We start from the raw sequence: 15934 nt of genomic DNA on the forward strand, positions 1-15934 counted from the left end.
GCAAATTAACTTAAGCTAGAAGAAATGATCACCAAAGTCTTTGGACTCATTTCTTCCATCTTCATCCAAATACTTCTTCCAGGGTGGTGACAGCTGTCAGTTGTCCCAATGGCTTTATAATTCTGAATTTAGACTAGATAAACTTTTGGCCCTTCTGTGTAACTAATTTCCAAAATGTAAGAGTTCCAATTTGAATTTGTACTCTTGGTATGGGGTGGAATGCCAGCTGATTTAATGAGTTAATTACCTATTTAACACTGGGGAGAATCAGAGGACAATAATTCACTGAAGTTCCTGCTTTTATATTGTGCTGTCCCCATAATACGTATATCACTAAAAACAGTGTGGGGGGCAGAGGGGCAGGGGGAAGGAATCTTGAAACTCATGTCCCTTTTGTCTTCATCCATCAAACCTTTCATATCTTACAATTCCATCAGCCTGCAATCTCTTATCTGATCTGTGCATCCTCTAATGGAAAGGAAACATCATATAGTCCTCTCATAGGGACTTCTTCATTTCTTCTTAACTTCTTCATTCCCTTAATGCCTATATATCCTGGGTATCCACCTTGAAAGTGCCTTGCAGTGATATGTTCATTAGGGTAAATATTGGAGGCAAGAAGCAGATACTTTTCTGAAGTACAAATACTGGAACATGAAAAAAACTATTTTTGGGAAGAATGGCTGAACTTGACTGTAGTCAGGACTGTGCTTTTTCTCTTCATCCTCTTGTGATATGAGTGCAACTTGCTGTAATATGGCAGAGAATTGAATGCTGCATACCAATGCCAGATCCTCAGCTGGTGTAAACTGGTATGTAAATTCATACCAATGGAACTCTAGAGACAGTTCTACTAACTGAGAATCTAGTTGGTTCAGGATCCCTTTGCTGTGAAAACTAAATTTCTATTCAGGATTTATATTTATGACCTCTGTACATGACTGACCTTAATTAAGTGCTTCTAAACCTCTGGTGGTTTTGAAGGGCAATTCCACATTGCTTTTCTTCCTAATCTCTGCTGAATAATGTACAATTCTTTTCATGAAAGGGTGTCATGTTTCTCATTACTGTTTCATTTCAGTTAAGCTAAATGCTTATTTCTTTTTACTATGTAGGAGCTTGAATACTGGTGAAATGTAAATGTGGGCTTTGTCTAAGAAGTGATACTTTCTGCAACTTTTCAAGTTTTATCAAAGCCAGCTCTTTCATTTCCCCTTCAAAATAAAAAAATCAGTGGTGATGATTTTGTCTCATGCCTACTCCCCAAATTGGACCTGACTTTTTTTTTTGAGATTGGAAGACTGAGAAAATAAGGAAAATTTCATAAGCCTCTTTTGAGAGGTTTGCATCTTTCTGAAAACAGATTATTTAGTTTTCGCTATTAGAATTTTACAGGTAAAATAGTTAATGTGAAGTTTTTAAATTGTCTTAGACTTTCAGGACAGACTTCTTTTTTATTTATCTTTAGGGGGAGAGGGGAGGAAGAGAAGCACAAAAGAATAAGAGAGTGTTCAAGCAAACAGAAGAATCCATTAATGTACACCTTTCTTTGACTGTCACAAAAGTCCAAAGTGGTTGTCTATGGATTTTTTTTTTTTTTTTTTTGCCTGGAAGGTGGCAGCCTTGCATATGTCTTTGATTTTAAAGGCTCACAGTCACAACCCAGTAGGGACAGCCACTTTCCCTTGATGCAAAACCTGTCATCTTTTCACTGCCTCAGAACTCATTTGGCACTACGATTAGCTTTCCCCAGGATTTCTTTACTTAGATTAAAGGCTGTGCATACATCAGCAGCATAGACTGAGGTCTGAAAGGGATTATTCACTTCTTTCGCATGAAATGTCTGATGCAAAGAGTGGGGGTGGTAGATGGAGAGTGAGAAAATGACAAAGAAAGTCATTCAGCCAAACAAATCAACTCTAAGTTAGCAAGTTTTAAAGGCACAGAGGATAGTTTTCATGGTGATGGTAGAATAAGAAGGCATAAGAACTCAAGTCTAAAAGGAAAGTGTGTGTGTACATGTGCGTGTGTGAATGGCTGTGCACTTGGAGTGGGAAACAGGAAGTAAGTTAAAGATATTTGTTGCAACCAGTTAACCTGCTTTGTTAACCTTTTCAAATATTGTACTGCGACTAGCCACAAAGATGAAAGTACTCATCTGTGTAATGTAGGTTGCAAAATCCATGCCTGGTATTAACTAAGAGCTTGCAGCATCCACCATGACAGCTGACAATACTAGCGGTAGCAGAATAGATGGGAAACATAGCCGAAGCCTAATTTCTTTTTACTGACTCATCATACCTCTAAACCATTCTGTAAAAGTGCATTGATTTCCTAGATGAAATGATACTTCCTTGCATGTCTTTGCTTATAGTAATTAGTATTATTGATCCTTTCTTTCTGCAGGAGACAATGGTCTGCCTTGAAAGTTCATCCTTTGTTTCAAAATTTTTAGTTTTTCTTCTGCTATGACTACAGGCAACATTTTTCAGAGAACCTAAATCTTGCTTCCAGAAATAACTTAGAATCAAAGACAACTGACACTTACAAAAGTCTTACCTTCCATCTATTCATGTACATCTCCAACCAACAAACTTGCTGTGCTTTGAATTCATTTCTAGTCCTCAAAATACCCTGTAGTTCTTTGAATAGAGAAAGTAAAATGGCTTTCATAGCTGGCTACCCAGATTCATAACAATAGTAAAAATTCATAAAATGACTTCTAAATGATTAGTCTCCTTTATTTAAAGTACATGTTTATGTGAATTTGATAGAGCCAGGACATCTATGGCTATTGCTCTGTTCTGTAATAAAAAACCAAAACCAGTGCTTACTAGATTGGTCACTTTGATGGTGTAGTGAGTAAGTATTCTTACCATTCCTGGTAAAATTAGCCATAGCCAGGAGGGGTGTGCAAAGCAAGCAGTATTTGATTCCGATTCCGATTCAGCCTGATTCGGGGGACTGATTTGATTTGCTGATTCGGATCACTGTCCCGATTCGATTAAGCCGAATCTGAAGATTTGATTCTTATTTGGAGAATCAGCGATTTGGCCATAGATACAGCTTTATATAGTTTTTTTTCTATGTACCTCAAGGTACCAGGCATGGCTTATGAATGCTGAGATGGTGGAGCACATGGAGTGTCCCATGGGAGCACAGGGGGGTCCCCTGCATGCTCGGTGGCAGACCTGGAAGTGGACTGGAAGTACTTCTGGTCCACTTCCAGGTCTGCCACCAAGCGTGCAGGAGACACCCCTGCGCCCCACCCACTCCGCAATGCTCCCGTAGGTTACTCCATCTGCCCCACCATCTCAGTGTTCATGAGCCACACCTGGTACTTCGAGGTACGTAGAAAAACATATAAAGCTGTGTCTATGGCTGAATCTTCAAATCTATCCAAACTTGGAAGCTTCCAATTCGATTTGGAGAGGTTAGTGGGTCTCTTGATTCAATTAGGATTTGGAGATTCAGCTGCCCAATCGGGCCGAATCTCCTCCGAATTGAATCAACGACCAAAGCTTTGCACAGCCCTAATAGCCAGTGCTCCTGTCAGCTGTAGCTGCATGTGTTTGGATGCAAGCCAGGTACCAACATTCTGGTAGATTGGGGTAGGCAACGTTTTTTGGCCAGAGTGCCAAAAAACACCATAATGCCTACCTTGGAAGGTGCCAGAGTGCTGGAATGGCAGAAAAACAAAATGAGGACAAGTGGTACATGGCAGGATACCGTGCTTGTGCCCCTTGCCCCCCACCCAAAGCCTCTGCCCCCCAGCCCTACTGCCCCTTCCCTCCTACCCCTAGCCCAGGCTCTGTAGCTGTCAGCAGCTACCCTGGCTCTGGGTAGCTGCTGGAGCCTGCGTTGCTCCGAGCAGGGCTTGCAGCTGCTTGCTGGGAGCACTGCGGGATCCCAGCTGGCAGCAGCTCCCCAGAGCTGGGGCAGCTGCAGCCGGGAGGCTCCAAACAGCTGTGCCGGACTCCGGCACCAGCGCACCTTAGAGCGGGTGGTGGGGGCGGGGCCTGAGGCAGTGCAGCCCCAGTCTCTCCCCTGCTCCCCACAAAGAGGTGATGAGCCCAGCGCAGCTGTTTGTAGAGTCCAGGCTGGCTACAGCTGCATCGGGCTCATCACTTCCATGCGGGGAGCAGAGGAGTGACTGGGACTGCACTGCCACAGGCCCTGCTCCAAGGTGTGCCTGCTCGTGCTGGTGGGGAGCTGATGCCGGAGCCCAGCATAGGTGTTTGGAGCCTCCCGGCTGCAGCCGCCCTGGCTTTGGGGAGCTGCTGCCAGCCAGGATCACCCTCTGCTCCCAGAAGGCAGCTGGGATGCTGCAAGCCCTGCTCGGAGCAGCCCAGGCCATGTCGCTGGCAGCAGCTTCCTGGAGCTGGGGCTGGCCATGGCGTGCCAAGCAAAATGGCCTCGCATGCCGCACTCAGCATGCATGCCAGGGGTTGCCGACCCCTGTGGTAGATAATGCCATATCGATAAGCAAACAGCTTCCGCATGGATTGATCTGTAGTACAATAAATGAAGACGAGGCCAAGAAAATACATATAAGCTCCTTTTTTGTATTTATTCATTTGATCTGCTGTTTAGAGAGTTGAAAGTTTCAAAAGTTATTAGTGTATCAATGCTTCCTACATGGAGCATCCAGAGCTTGGTTGGCTGGCAGGCAGACAGACAAACCCCAGCTGACTCCAGCAAAGTGCTTGCTTTTGCTCCTAATAAGACAGGTTCCCCTTCTGGTTAGCTCCTGATTCTATGCTTCTAGTCCTGGTTCCTGATTCCTGGTCCCTGGCCTGGATAACCCCCTATTAGTGTGGCCGTCATAGAGGACATTCAGGTTTTCTGCTACTCTGTCCTCTATTGATATGAAACCCTGATGTCTTTATGTCCTCTATTTTTCTCTTCAAGAGGAAAATAGAGGATATAAAGGTGTCCGGTTTCATATCAATAGAGGACAGAGGACACCGGACTATCCTCTATGATGGCCACCCTGCCTGCTACACATGCAAATTAAAGCTCAATAGCAACCAACTAGAAGTCAGTACACATTTTAAATATCTAACTTTATAACTAATTGGAGCTTTTTATCATGTGATATGTACTTTGCTTGTGTAGCTGGTCTTAATCTAACTGCACAATTAACCAGTTAATCACATGATACCTGTAATGTATACAGGGGGCCTGGGTAACCTAGTCTGGTCCCTGCTCCTTGCTTCTCTGTTCCCTAGTCTATCTCCCTGTACCTCAGTCTGCTCCTTGATGTCTCTCCTTTTTGTCTGAACCTCTGCCTAGCATGGCCTGCATTTAGACTTTGATCCCTTTGACTCCTGGACTTTCCAGGCTTGTTACTTTAACCCCTGAACCCTAAGTCTTCCATGTTCAGGTTGTGCTTGTGATAGGTTGCCAGACAGCTGTGATTTTGTGAACTTGTTTGATATTTAAGTGGTGGCCATCAGATGGATGGTTCTAGATGTCTAACAGTAATCCTCACTCAATGTAGGAAAGTAGTGTTAATGCAAGATTAACACTAACCTAATGTCTATAATTAGATTATAACCTAATGTCTAGGTTATAGCAGATTTCTGCACGCATACATGCAATCTGTGTGCAGAATGCCTCAGAAGACTTTTTCATATGGGGACTGAGGGAACGGCAATATATCCACTCCATAACTTTCTCTGTCTTTTACCTGCTGGAGTCTGACAAGGTTAAGTGTAATCTTAAAAGAATGAAAATCTTAGATTACTGAAATTATATTCTGTAGTTCAGGGAAACTTGCTTTTAATTGGAGAAATTTAAATTCTGTATGGTGATTAACTTAGAGACATTTGTCACTGCTTATAACTTTAACAATATAAACTGTAAAATATGTTGGGATTTTTGGAAAGCATGCAATATAAGTGCATGATTCTGTGCAGCTATCCTTAAATTCATGTAGCCCTAAATACTGTTAAATCACCAGTAACACAAGTCTACCAGAATCAAATTACAGCCTTGGCAGCAATCTGATGTCTCTATTGCATTTAACATTCTTTGCTTTTGAGAACTACTGCTTGACTCTGGTCTTTCTTTCTCTTTTGGTTTCAGTACAATGATTGGGGAAATGAAAGGTAAGATAGCACAATATCCAGCCTAGGAAGGCAGTGTTCTTCTTACAGAAAACATGGCTTTTAGTACACTTATAGTACAGAAAAATATATCTTTTAACCACTTTAAACAGGTAGGAGGAGCTGCAGGTATTATGATAGTATTGTATCATAAAATAGCATCAGCTATTATGATACAAGTGTTACCTTGGAAAAATCCTGTAGTGATACAAGATGGCTATATGGCCATGTCCACATGAGTGTGGTCATTTGTTTCCTCCAGGACAAGGAGTGCACCTTGTGCTGCTGCTACTTGTTCCCAAGGAACACCTGTGCCACATGCCCTCTGGCACATGGCAGGTTACCCCAGGTGGGGTAAGGGAGGCTGGGGTCAGTGCTGGGCTGGCCCCAACAGCTTTACCTGGGAGTCTGGGGCCATTCTGGGGCTGTAGCAGTGGCAATCCTGCCACCCTGAAGCCTGGCTGGCAGCCAGAGTATGGCTCGAGCCAGCCAGGCTCCCGTTTTGGGCAGCATATGCTATCCCCACATGCACCGCCTTGCTTTTCGTTTTGTTTTTTGCACAGGTTTTCTTGACCCTGGGATCTCAGTGTAACTTGGACCATGAATGAAACAGGATGAAAGTTGCAGCAGTATCACTACAACTTATATCAACATAATTTGGTATTAATACAATTGTTATGTCTGCCTACAGTCTTATTCTTGTTTCTCTCAGTCAGTAATCTAAGTGGTTTTAGACTGGCTACAGTTCTGATTAATGAATGGAGACGAAATATGGGTATGAGTCAAATGTGTTGGGTATGTGCTTTTTTACGCTGAAAACTGAGAATGTCAGCTCCGGGCTTGGTACATTAGAGAAGGCAGTTTACTTAAAAAAGGACCTGCCAAATGCCTTGGAATATCTCCATGACAAAGATGCAGCCAAACTGCTCAGATGAAATGGAGAGCTGTGTCTGCAAAGCTCTGTACAGGGTCCATCTACCCTCCACACTTTATGTTCTCAGCCCTTCACTTTATATCATGGACCAGAAAGTAGACACACAGAATTATACCAGTTGAGGCTCAGTCAATGTCACATTAGAAACACATCCCAAAACCTGTCTGATCCAGCATCCAAGATTTTCTTGTTTGGGAAGAAGACTAAATATTTTATTGCCTAGGCCACAGGAGCCCAGTTGTAATTACTGCAGGCTAAGAATTTATCTGACAAGAAAGATTATATTTCTTTTTTTAGTTGGCAAATGCTGATACATGGAAACTCCTACCTTAGTTCTTGCCAGACTGCCTTTGGGTTTCTTAGTAATCCAAACTTCCAGGGTCTCTGGCTCCAGGGCATCCCTGTCTTTCAGACAGGCTCAGAATAGACAATCTCAGAGCTTTCAAGCTCACTGCTGAGTAGCACTGTGACAAGCCTGGAACATCTGAGAGGCCATTGATTGGAGGCTGTGACCTAGGCCTCAAGTATGTCTGTACCTCTTCCACGGTGTTTGCTCCTGGGAAAACTGGTCTCAAGCACACCCTTCCTGCCCTTTCCCATTCCATGTGGCACCAATCCTTGAAATGATGTGGTGAATTTAACCTAAGGGTGAGCCCCTGCCACCACTTTCAAGCATGCAGATTTTGAGAGCAGTAGCAGGGAGCATCATGGCCTAATTTCTAGGACTGGCACATATAGAGCAGGAGGGGTGAGCAGGGCATGCTTAGGAGCAGAACTTCCTAGGACCCCTGAAGAATAGGTGGGCTACTCTAGCTCTGAGTAGCAATAGATGGGCAAGTGGGGCACACGCCCTGGCCACTGCCTAATGGCGGGTGGGGGGTGAGGTGTGGAATACTGGAATGGATGTAGATGGGAGCCTCACCCTTCTGTCCACTGTCTTCTGACCCAGCAGTGGTGGCTTGTGGTACAGAAGCAGCAGCCATTGGTTTTCTGCTGCTGGGAGAGACACCTCTTCTTTTAAGCCAGTGTTTAAATGGCTGTTCAGTGTACACGTTAAATGGTAAAAAAGGTGACATCTCCCCATGACATGGTACTGGCCAGTTTTGCATCCATGCAGAACTGGCAGAGTCATATTTTCAAGTTTTCAGGCTTCTCATGCTGTTGTGGGAGATTACCCTGACTCTAAGGTGTTTCCCAGGCTGGTCCCAAAGATGGCAGCAGGTGGCTGTTCCATTCAATTAAGATGTTGATCATGCACAAACATTTCTGGGTTTCAAAAGTGAAGAGCATTTCGATTTTTCTGTTCCTGCATGCATCTCAAATTTGAACAAAAAATTTTCTACAGAACATCAGAATTTCCTGAGGAATAATTGTTCCAAATTCTAATTCTGTCAAAGCTGAAAAAACCCAAGTCTAGGCTGATGTACACATCCATAATTGAGGTGGTAGCCTAAAGCTATGGTATTGCACTTCCAGTCTCTGTCCAGGAGCTGTCAGAGTGGCATTAGGTGCCTGAGGCAAAATGCGCATACACTGAGAGAAAAAAACACAGGAACAAGAGTACTACAATTCTACTATTATAGAAGAAATATGATGTCTTGTGAGAGTAATTCCCCCTAGCTATCTTGAAACAGGCTGCAGATGCGTCACAAAGAGATAAAAGCTCAGAAGCAGATGGCATTCCCCTCTGCTAATGGGACTTGCTGCTGTTGTTGCAAGCATCTGGGCTCTCTTACCTCCAAGGAGCAGAGAGACAATGAGATCTGATGCAGCCTTCACAATGAGAGTATCTTCAGCTCGTAAACTGCCTTGGAGCCTCAGCAGGATCTCTGACAGTGCTTCATGTACACCTGTCTCTACCAACTGCATTTTCAGAGCATCTGCAGAGGTGAGGATAACATGAATATTAACAGCTTTTTAATGAATCGTTGCAAAAACGGTAAAGTAAAAAGGTTAAATCCTTGAATTTAAGACAGAATCTTTTCATAGGCAATAGTTTAAGGGACCATGGTTAATAACAGGTATGTTGACACTGGAAAATACAAGAAACAGTAGTAACAAAGACCATTATGATATTTTTTTGGTCAGTGGAGAATTTTTCAGTTGATGTTTATAATGTTTCATATTTTAAAAATTGTTTTTGCCATCTCAATACTCTTTGTTAGGTGCAGCGAGTGGCCTTACTTTCAAAATCCAGTCATGGGATGCTCTCAGAATGGCATTTATTTTTTTTAGAAGTGTGAAATACTCTAAGATATAAATGTCCTTTTTCACAGGCTTGTGCTGGTGTCACCAGCTTCCAGTTCAGCAGTGTTATGGCCCTGTTTTTCTGTGGGAATTTTTTTTCCTGGTACAGTTAACAGCTATTTTGAGAGAGAATTTTTTTATGTTAGTTTGGAACTAGACTGTGCTCACTCCAAACACTGGTCACCATATTTTGATGTGCCTCTTGCTAGATTTGGTTCCTGAGAAACATGTAACAAATTCTTCCAAATATAACAACAGGCGTCAAACAAGCTTTTAAAAATGTTTTGACAGATGGAATGAAAAACTGTCCTGTTTGAGGTATTCCCCAAATGATTTGCTGGGTCTTTCTGTGAGGAGGTGGTACAGGGCACTCACGGAACACCTGGGTCAAGGATGAGACCACCATTCTTACCCCACTTGCCCTCCATCCCCAGATGCATAGTTTGGTGTGGGGCTGCTCTACCCAGCTCTTGTGGCTGGGCAGAGGCAACAGAGCTTCCCTAGTTGTGGCAAAAGCTCCCAGTAGCGGGGATCCTGGTACGCTCTCACACTTGATGCCTAGGCAGGTGGTGCTTTAATTAGAGTGGCTGTGAGAGCTGCTGTAATTAAAGTGCCACAGTATCTATGTATCAGCATCCCCATGGTTCAAAATGGCAGTGGGGGGTGCTTGAACTAAAGCTCATTTGATGAGCTTTAGATAAAGCACCCCTGTCACAAGATGCGTCAGTGTGGCAATTACTGCATTTTGGAGCAGCCTTCACACACGTTTACAGGTGCCCCTAGTTACTCTACTGCCCATCTTCAATCCTGAGTATGGAGAGCACAAAAGATGATAACCTTTCTGAGATGATAGTTTATTTTGCATTTCCATACAGTAAGTAGGCTGCATGTATTATGCAAAGGATTTCTTTTGACACTATTCCTTCACCATCCATTTTTATCAAGTTCATGTTCTTCCCCCACCACTTGTCTGCTGTTCCCAATTTCCCTTTTCAAATACATGGGGTAAAATCCTGATGCTTGGAATTTTGCAATCGATTTAAATCAGGAACCAGGATTTCACCCATATTTTGGTGCAGAAGGGTTTGCATCTCTGTATTCAGTATTGAAATTCCAGTGAAAACACAGGATCACTTTAATTGGAATACCATTATGCCATATAAAAAGAGCCTTACCATTCTGCACTAATGCTTGTAGGACCTCAATGATGAGTTCAAGTCTCTCATGTTTCTCTGCTCTTCTCAGCTGTTTCACCAGAAGTTCAGCAATATTTGTCTTGCTTAAAGCTTCCTTAGCAGAATCTGAGTAGAAGATAGTGTCATGGTTGTATATGTATTTAATTAAATACAATGCAATTAAAATATCTCTCATTAATCTTAATTGAATAGATGCTGCTTTGATTCTAGCTGCCTTGCTATATTGTTTCTGTACAATTAATTTCTGACCACATCAATGACATGGAGCCCAACCATGACCTCCCACCACAAACTCTTTTATTTTTCTTTTAATGTCTGTCACAGTTTCAGGCAATTCCTCTGAATCTGCACTTTTATGGTAATAACAGTCAAGTTTATTTCTTAGTTTAAATTCATTTAATGGGTTTATATCAGGGATGAATTCAGCAAGTAGATAGTATGAAAACATCCTCCAGTTTGCCATTGCAAAATATTTTATACCCAAAAGAAAGGATCTCAACATGAACATAAGAGAAACCTCTGAAGGAGGTTCTAACAGAGGACCCAGACCCTGTTACTTGGGAATAAGGGAAGGGGGGGAGGGGAGGGAATTGTGGCAGGGAGCTGGGAGGCGATGCAGCAGGCTCAGATGGCTGTGCAGAGCCACAGCTGCAGGAGGGCAGGTGGACCTTTGATTGACAGGGAAAACCCTGTGCACGGCTGGGAAGGCATGTGAGCAAAAGGAGGCACGGCTTCCAGGCGTATAAACCCAGGGCCTGAATCACAGCAGACAGTTTGGCCTTGCAAGCTGAAGGGTAAGGAACTTCTGAGGGAGATGCCTCCAGTGGATGGACTAGCAGGCACCTGAGTTGTTCCCTGGAACTGCCCAGAGGAAACTAAAGGGAGCTGATGGCGCTGCAGAGAGGCAATAACCCAGAGCAGGGTAGATTTCTTGGTTGTAAAACAGGGGCCTTTGTTTATGTGGTTAATTAGGCTTTAGAGGACCAGGCTGTGGCTATGGAGGTGGTCTGGAGGCCATGGAGGGGTGCTTGGTAGGGCACATGGCATTAGGCAGCCCAGCCTGAGTCAAGAATCAGAGGGCTAAGGGCTAGAGAGGCAAGCAGCTGAGCCCAGGGGGCCCAGAGCAAGACACACAGGACCTAGGGACCCAGAGTGAGAGAGCTGGGCCCAAATCAGTAGACAAGGACTGGAAGTCTGTAGCCAGAAGAAAGGAAGGGTACAGCCAAGACGGCTTAGGCCTCTACAGTGGACAGAACTGTGTACAGAGTAATATCTGTGAGGCATAGGTGTGGCTGTAGGGGTGGAAGGAGGCCATGGATTTAGCCCTTAAGGCAAGTAGGACCTAAGAGAATGAGGGCTGAGAGACAGAGGGCACGCCAGGCTCACCAGCTTCTGAGGGCAGCTTTACAACAGACATGGCAGGCAAAGAACTAGGGTGGGGATCCTGAGAGGTGAGGACAAGAGCTAGTCAAGCTTGAGGCAGCCACTAGGGGACATCACAGCAACCTCAGGCACCTGTTACAGAGGTGCTCTCGTAAGAATTATGTATTCAGTCTTTCAAGAACTTTCCCTTCTTGGATATACAATATATAGAAGAATGTCATGTGATACAGCACATGGCTAGGTAGATGAGGGTTTTTAGCAATAAAGCAATGTATATAGAAAGCATTCATGTGTCAAGACTCAGCTGCTTCTGAGAAATCATGGCTTAACATTTCTGATTTTGTTTTCCTTTTAAATGAGAACAATATATTACATTATAGTATATTCAGTTTCTTGAGTTTTATTTGTCTTCTGTTTTGAGTCTTTCAGATTTCATCAGAAATGAATAAGACTAGAAATTATTTTTTTCTACATAGATGCTGAAGTTGTCAAATACATTAGCTGTTTTTTTCCCAAAGCCCCAACTCCTATCATGAGATGCACAATAACGCTATGAGAGCTGGCAGTACTGAGAGTGATAATTAAACTGATTATAGGTATGAGGAACTTTCTATACCAAGATAAATTAAAAAGATATCAAGTTGTATCCTTTTCTCACCAATATCAGTGTACACCAGGAATAAAGCCAATTGAAGTCAATAAAGCTACACATTGAAAAATGGTACATCTGAGAAGAGAATTGAGCCATTCTATTATGGCAGATAAAAGGATCTATGTTAGAGACAATGTGCATCAGAGTCTCCTATTCTCCCCTGTCCTGTAGAGACACTTAACAAAATGAAATAATGCAATATCTAATTAAATGAAATAGTAATACATTCTAAATAAAAAGTAGTATTATATACCCTGTAATTAAAGTCGGTGGAGCTACATAAATTTACACCAGCTGAGATGTGTTCCATTTATTTTTTCTTGAAAGAGGCTGGGACATGTATTGAATTTGAATGCTTTTTGTCTAGAAGACTAGCAACTGCTGCAAAGGATTGCAGTCACTTTTCCAGTGGTAAAGTATTTGCCTAGTGAAACCACACCTACTAAGGTAACACTTCTTTAGAACAGGCAAATGACAACAGCTCATGACAATTTGCTTTGGGATGAGAACATAGTACCACTGCAAGTTTAGGAGTGTTCTCCTGCTCACCTAGATCTGCAAGATTGCATAAGGCCAACAGGTCAACACGAGTAAGTGCCTCATTCTCTGGGTATTCAGTTAATATTCGGACCAGTGATGTGATCACTCCTAATTTCACCAGCTCTTCCTGAAGGTCTCCTGGAAGTAACAAACATAAAAATTAAAGGAAAGAAGAAATTAATCTCAGATGAAACTTTGAACCATCATAGTAATTACAATGATTCAAAGGAGGTAATCCTAAAGAAAGTATGAAGACAGAACTTTGCTGCAATAGAGTCTGGGTGGATTTCAACTGCTTTAAGCTTTCCAAACTGGTAGGATTTTTGTCTTGCAAATTTCATTTAGTGTGTCAGACAGAAGTTCTGGAGTCAGGAGTACTGTTGGCTCACTACAAGAAGAGAGTTACATACTTAAACTCTACATCACAATCATCATAATAGGTTTGCAAGCTGAGTAATTTGGCCATTATAGATGGGATAAAGCACTTGTAATTGCATTTAGCATGTGTTGCAGAGATGATACACTGATGTTAAACTGAATGCTTACCATATGGTTGGATGGTCAAAAGCCCTAAAAGGAAACAAAAATAAGGCTCTACCTCCTTCCACATATTGTGGCTAGTTAACATGAAGAAACTCCTCTGAACTGTTACTTGTTCCAGTGCAAATGAATGGAGAAAGAATGAAGGAGGTAGGCAACAGGTAGAATCTTGGTTCAGTCCCTAAAGTCAGTCAATGTAGTTGACCTGCTGTGACAGATGTATGGCTGGTGCAGATAACTTCTCCTACAAAGCAGGGTTAAGAATTAGTGGACCAGTGTACTGCAATCTGGTTCCAACCTGGTTCCAGGTATACCCTGAAATGTAGTGCAACAATGCAATGCTCTTTATGTGGGCTTTGTGCTCCTGCAGCAGCAACTTGGCTTTTTGTGTTCTGAAATAACCGTGGTTATGTTTTAAGATACCTACATGAGAGTAAAGGCTTCAAAAAAACCCCATAGGCTCCTGCACTACTCCTAGCAAACCCCAGCTCACAGTGTGCTTCCCCTCCCTCATCCCTCTTCCCTTCCTGCAGAGCTGATGTGCTGATGGAGCTGATGTGGGGTGGGGGGCCTGGGGGAGAGCATGCAGGCAGGCAGCTCCTCAGCTGAACTGGCTCCAAAGTGGAGCTTGATTTTCCCCCCCACTCCCCGAAAACCAAACAGCAAATGACTTTTGGGTCACGGGGAGGGGGAGGGAGTTGCTCCAACTCATGGCATTTTCTGTGAAACGCCATGATAGAGCAGGGAGCTGGATGTCCGTCTGCCCTATGAGTGACACTACAGTTCTACATAAAAGGCACTAGACTAGAAGAAAGGAGACCTGCATTCGCTGACTTTGGATTTCCTGCATGAACTTAAGTAGTTTGCCTTGGTTTCCCTTTCTACCCTTTGTCCCTTCTGCTTGGACTGTAACTTGTTTGGGTTATATAGGTATGTACAACACTTAGCACAGCGAGGATTTCCAGACGTGACTGTAATATAGATATGAGTTGCAATTTAGTTAGGGTTGTTTAGGACAGTTGAATAAAACATGCTATTAATATAAGCTATAAGTAATAGGGTGGCCTCCTCATCAGGTCTTTACTGGCTGCCCTGCTCCGAGATCAACCACCCGCTTCGCTCGTCTGTCATACCTTGCAGATGTTACTTCTCCAGCCTATGGCCATAGCAAACCAGGCGCAGTTCTAGCTCTTTTCTAGAGCTCGGGAGGGACACTCACACGCTACTCCTCTTTCTCCAGGGTCTCACCCCCTCCACTGGCTCTCACCCCACCTCTTTCATACTGCCCTCTCTCAGGAGCCACACTCATGCTGCCCAGCATGACCTTTGGGCTTAGCTCTCCTGGCTTTGGGCTTAGCTCTCCTTGCCTCAGTCAGCCCCGGTGCAGTCTGTTGGGTATCTCCTGCTATCCTGAACTGAGTGTTGACTGAGCAATATATGACTGTAGGCCTATTTCACTCCTAGCCCCTCACCGGACCACTATGCCCCCACTGGGCCTCGTCACTTGCCCACACATGGGCTGCTCTGTTCATCACCCCTCTCACACAGGGACTGACTCGCACCCCCAGGCGTTCCTCTGCTGCCTGGGTGTGGCCCCAGGTCCCTCCTCCAGCTTGAGCTCTGTCTCAGGGCTCCTTAACCAAGCCCTGGGCTCCCCCTGCTCACTAGAGCACCACCAGGGATGTAGGGCTGGGGTTATTAAGGCACCCAACCCACCTTTCACTGGGGAGGTAACTGGCCTGGTGTTTCCTGGGGGCTCCCACACCACTAGGAGCCCCACCAAACCACGCTTCTCTGGCAGGGTGCAGTTTTACATCTTACCCAGGACAAGGGGTCACCTCCTCCCCATAGCCATAGCCCTTGCCCTTGCCCTTGCCCTTGCCCTCCTGACTCTGGCTGGAGCAGCATCTCAGCCTGATGGTTCCTCCTTCCTTCCTGCAGCAAACTGCAGCCCTGCTTATATCCCTGGGCCAAAATGGTTGCCCTCATCAGGCACCTGGCTGCTGCCTATTTGCTGCTCTTAAAATGGCAGGCACCAAAGAAAATTTAGCTGGTGGTTGGCATCAACCCACTGTATTTATAATAAAGTGAATCTACATTTTAAGCCAGGGGTTGCTTTTATCTATGGCCTGCTAACTGGATTTGGCCCACCAAGCAGTTTTATCTGGCCAACAAAGCTCAGATATTGATCCTTAGGGAAGAAGCAGACATGTGTAGTGTTTTTTATTGTCTTTTAACACAAAGACTTTTTCTTCTGATTAAGCAATGGAAGCTCTTTTGTTATTAATTACTCCTGTCACTGTCATTGAGGGAATGTAATTTCAAAGTCTGA

The 15934-nt window shown here is 43.8% G+C and overlaps 1 protein-coding gene across 1 annotated transcript in view; it reads right to left on the reverse strand.

Moving 5' to 3' along the window:
• The window catches only part of LOC102387735 (rap1 GTPase-GDP dissociation stimulator 1-like), a 78201-nt gene that overhangs the window by 17131 nt on the left and 45136 nt on the right, over positions 1 to 15934 (reverse strand). The window contains exons 5-7 of the mRNA XM_025193041.1: positions 13072 to 13200; positions 10467 to 10592; positions 8781 to 8924 (exon numbers count right to left, since the gene is read on the reverse strand). Coding sequence (XP_025048826.1) covers positions 8781 to 8924; positions 10467 to 10592; positions 13072 to 13200 — 399 coding nt within the window. The remainder of the gene's footprint in view (positions 1 to 8780; positions 8925 to 10466; positions 10593 to 13071; positions 13201 to 15934) is intronic.

This window comes from Alligator sinensis, unplaced genomic scaffold (genome assembly GCF_000455745.1).
Source record: "Alligator sinensis unplaced genomic scaffold, ASM45574v1 scaffold616_1, whole genome shotgun sequence".
Classification (NCBI taxonomy): Eukaryota; Metazoa; Chordata; order Crocodylia; family Alligatoridae; genus Alligator; species Alligator sinensis.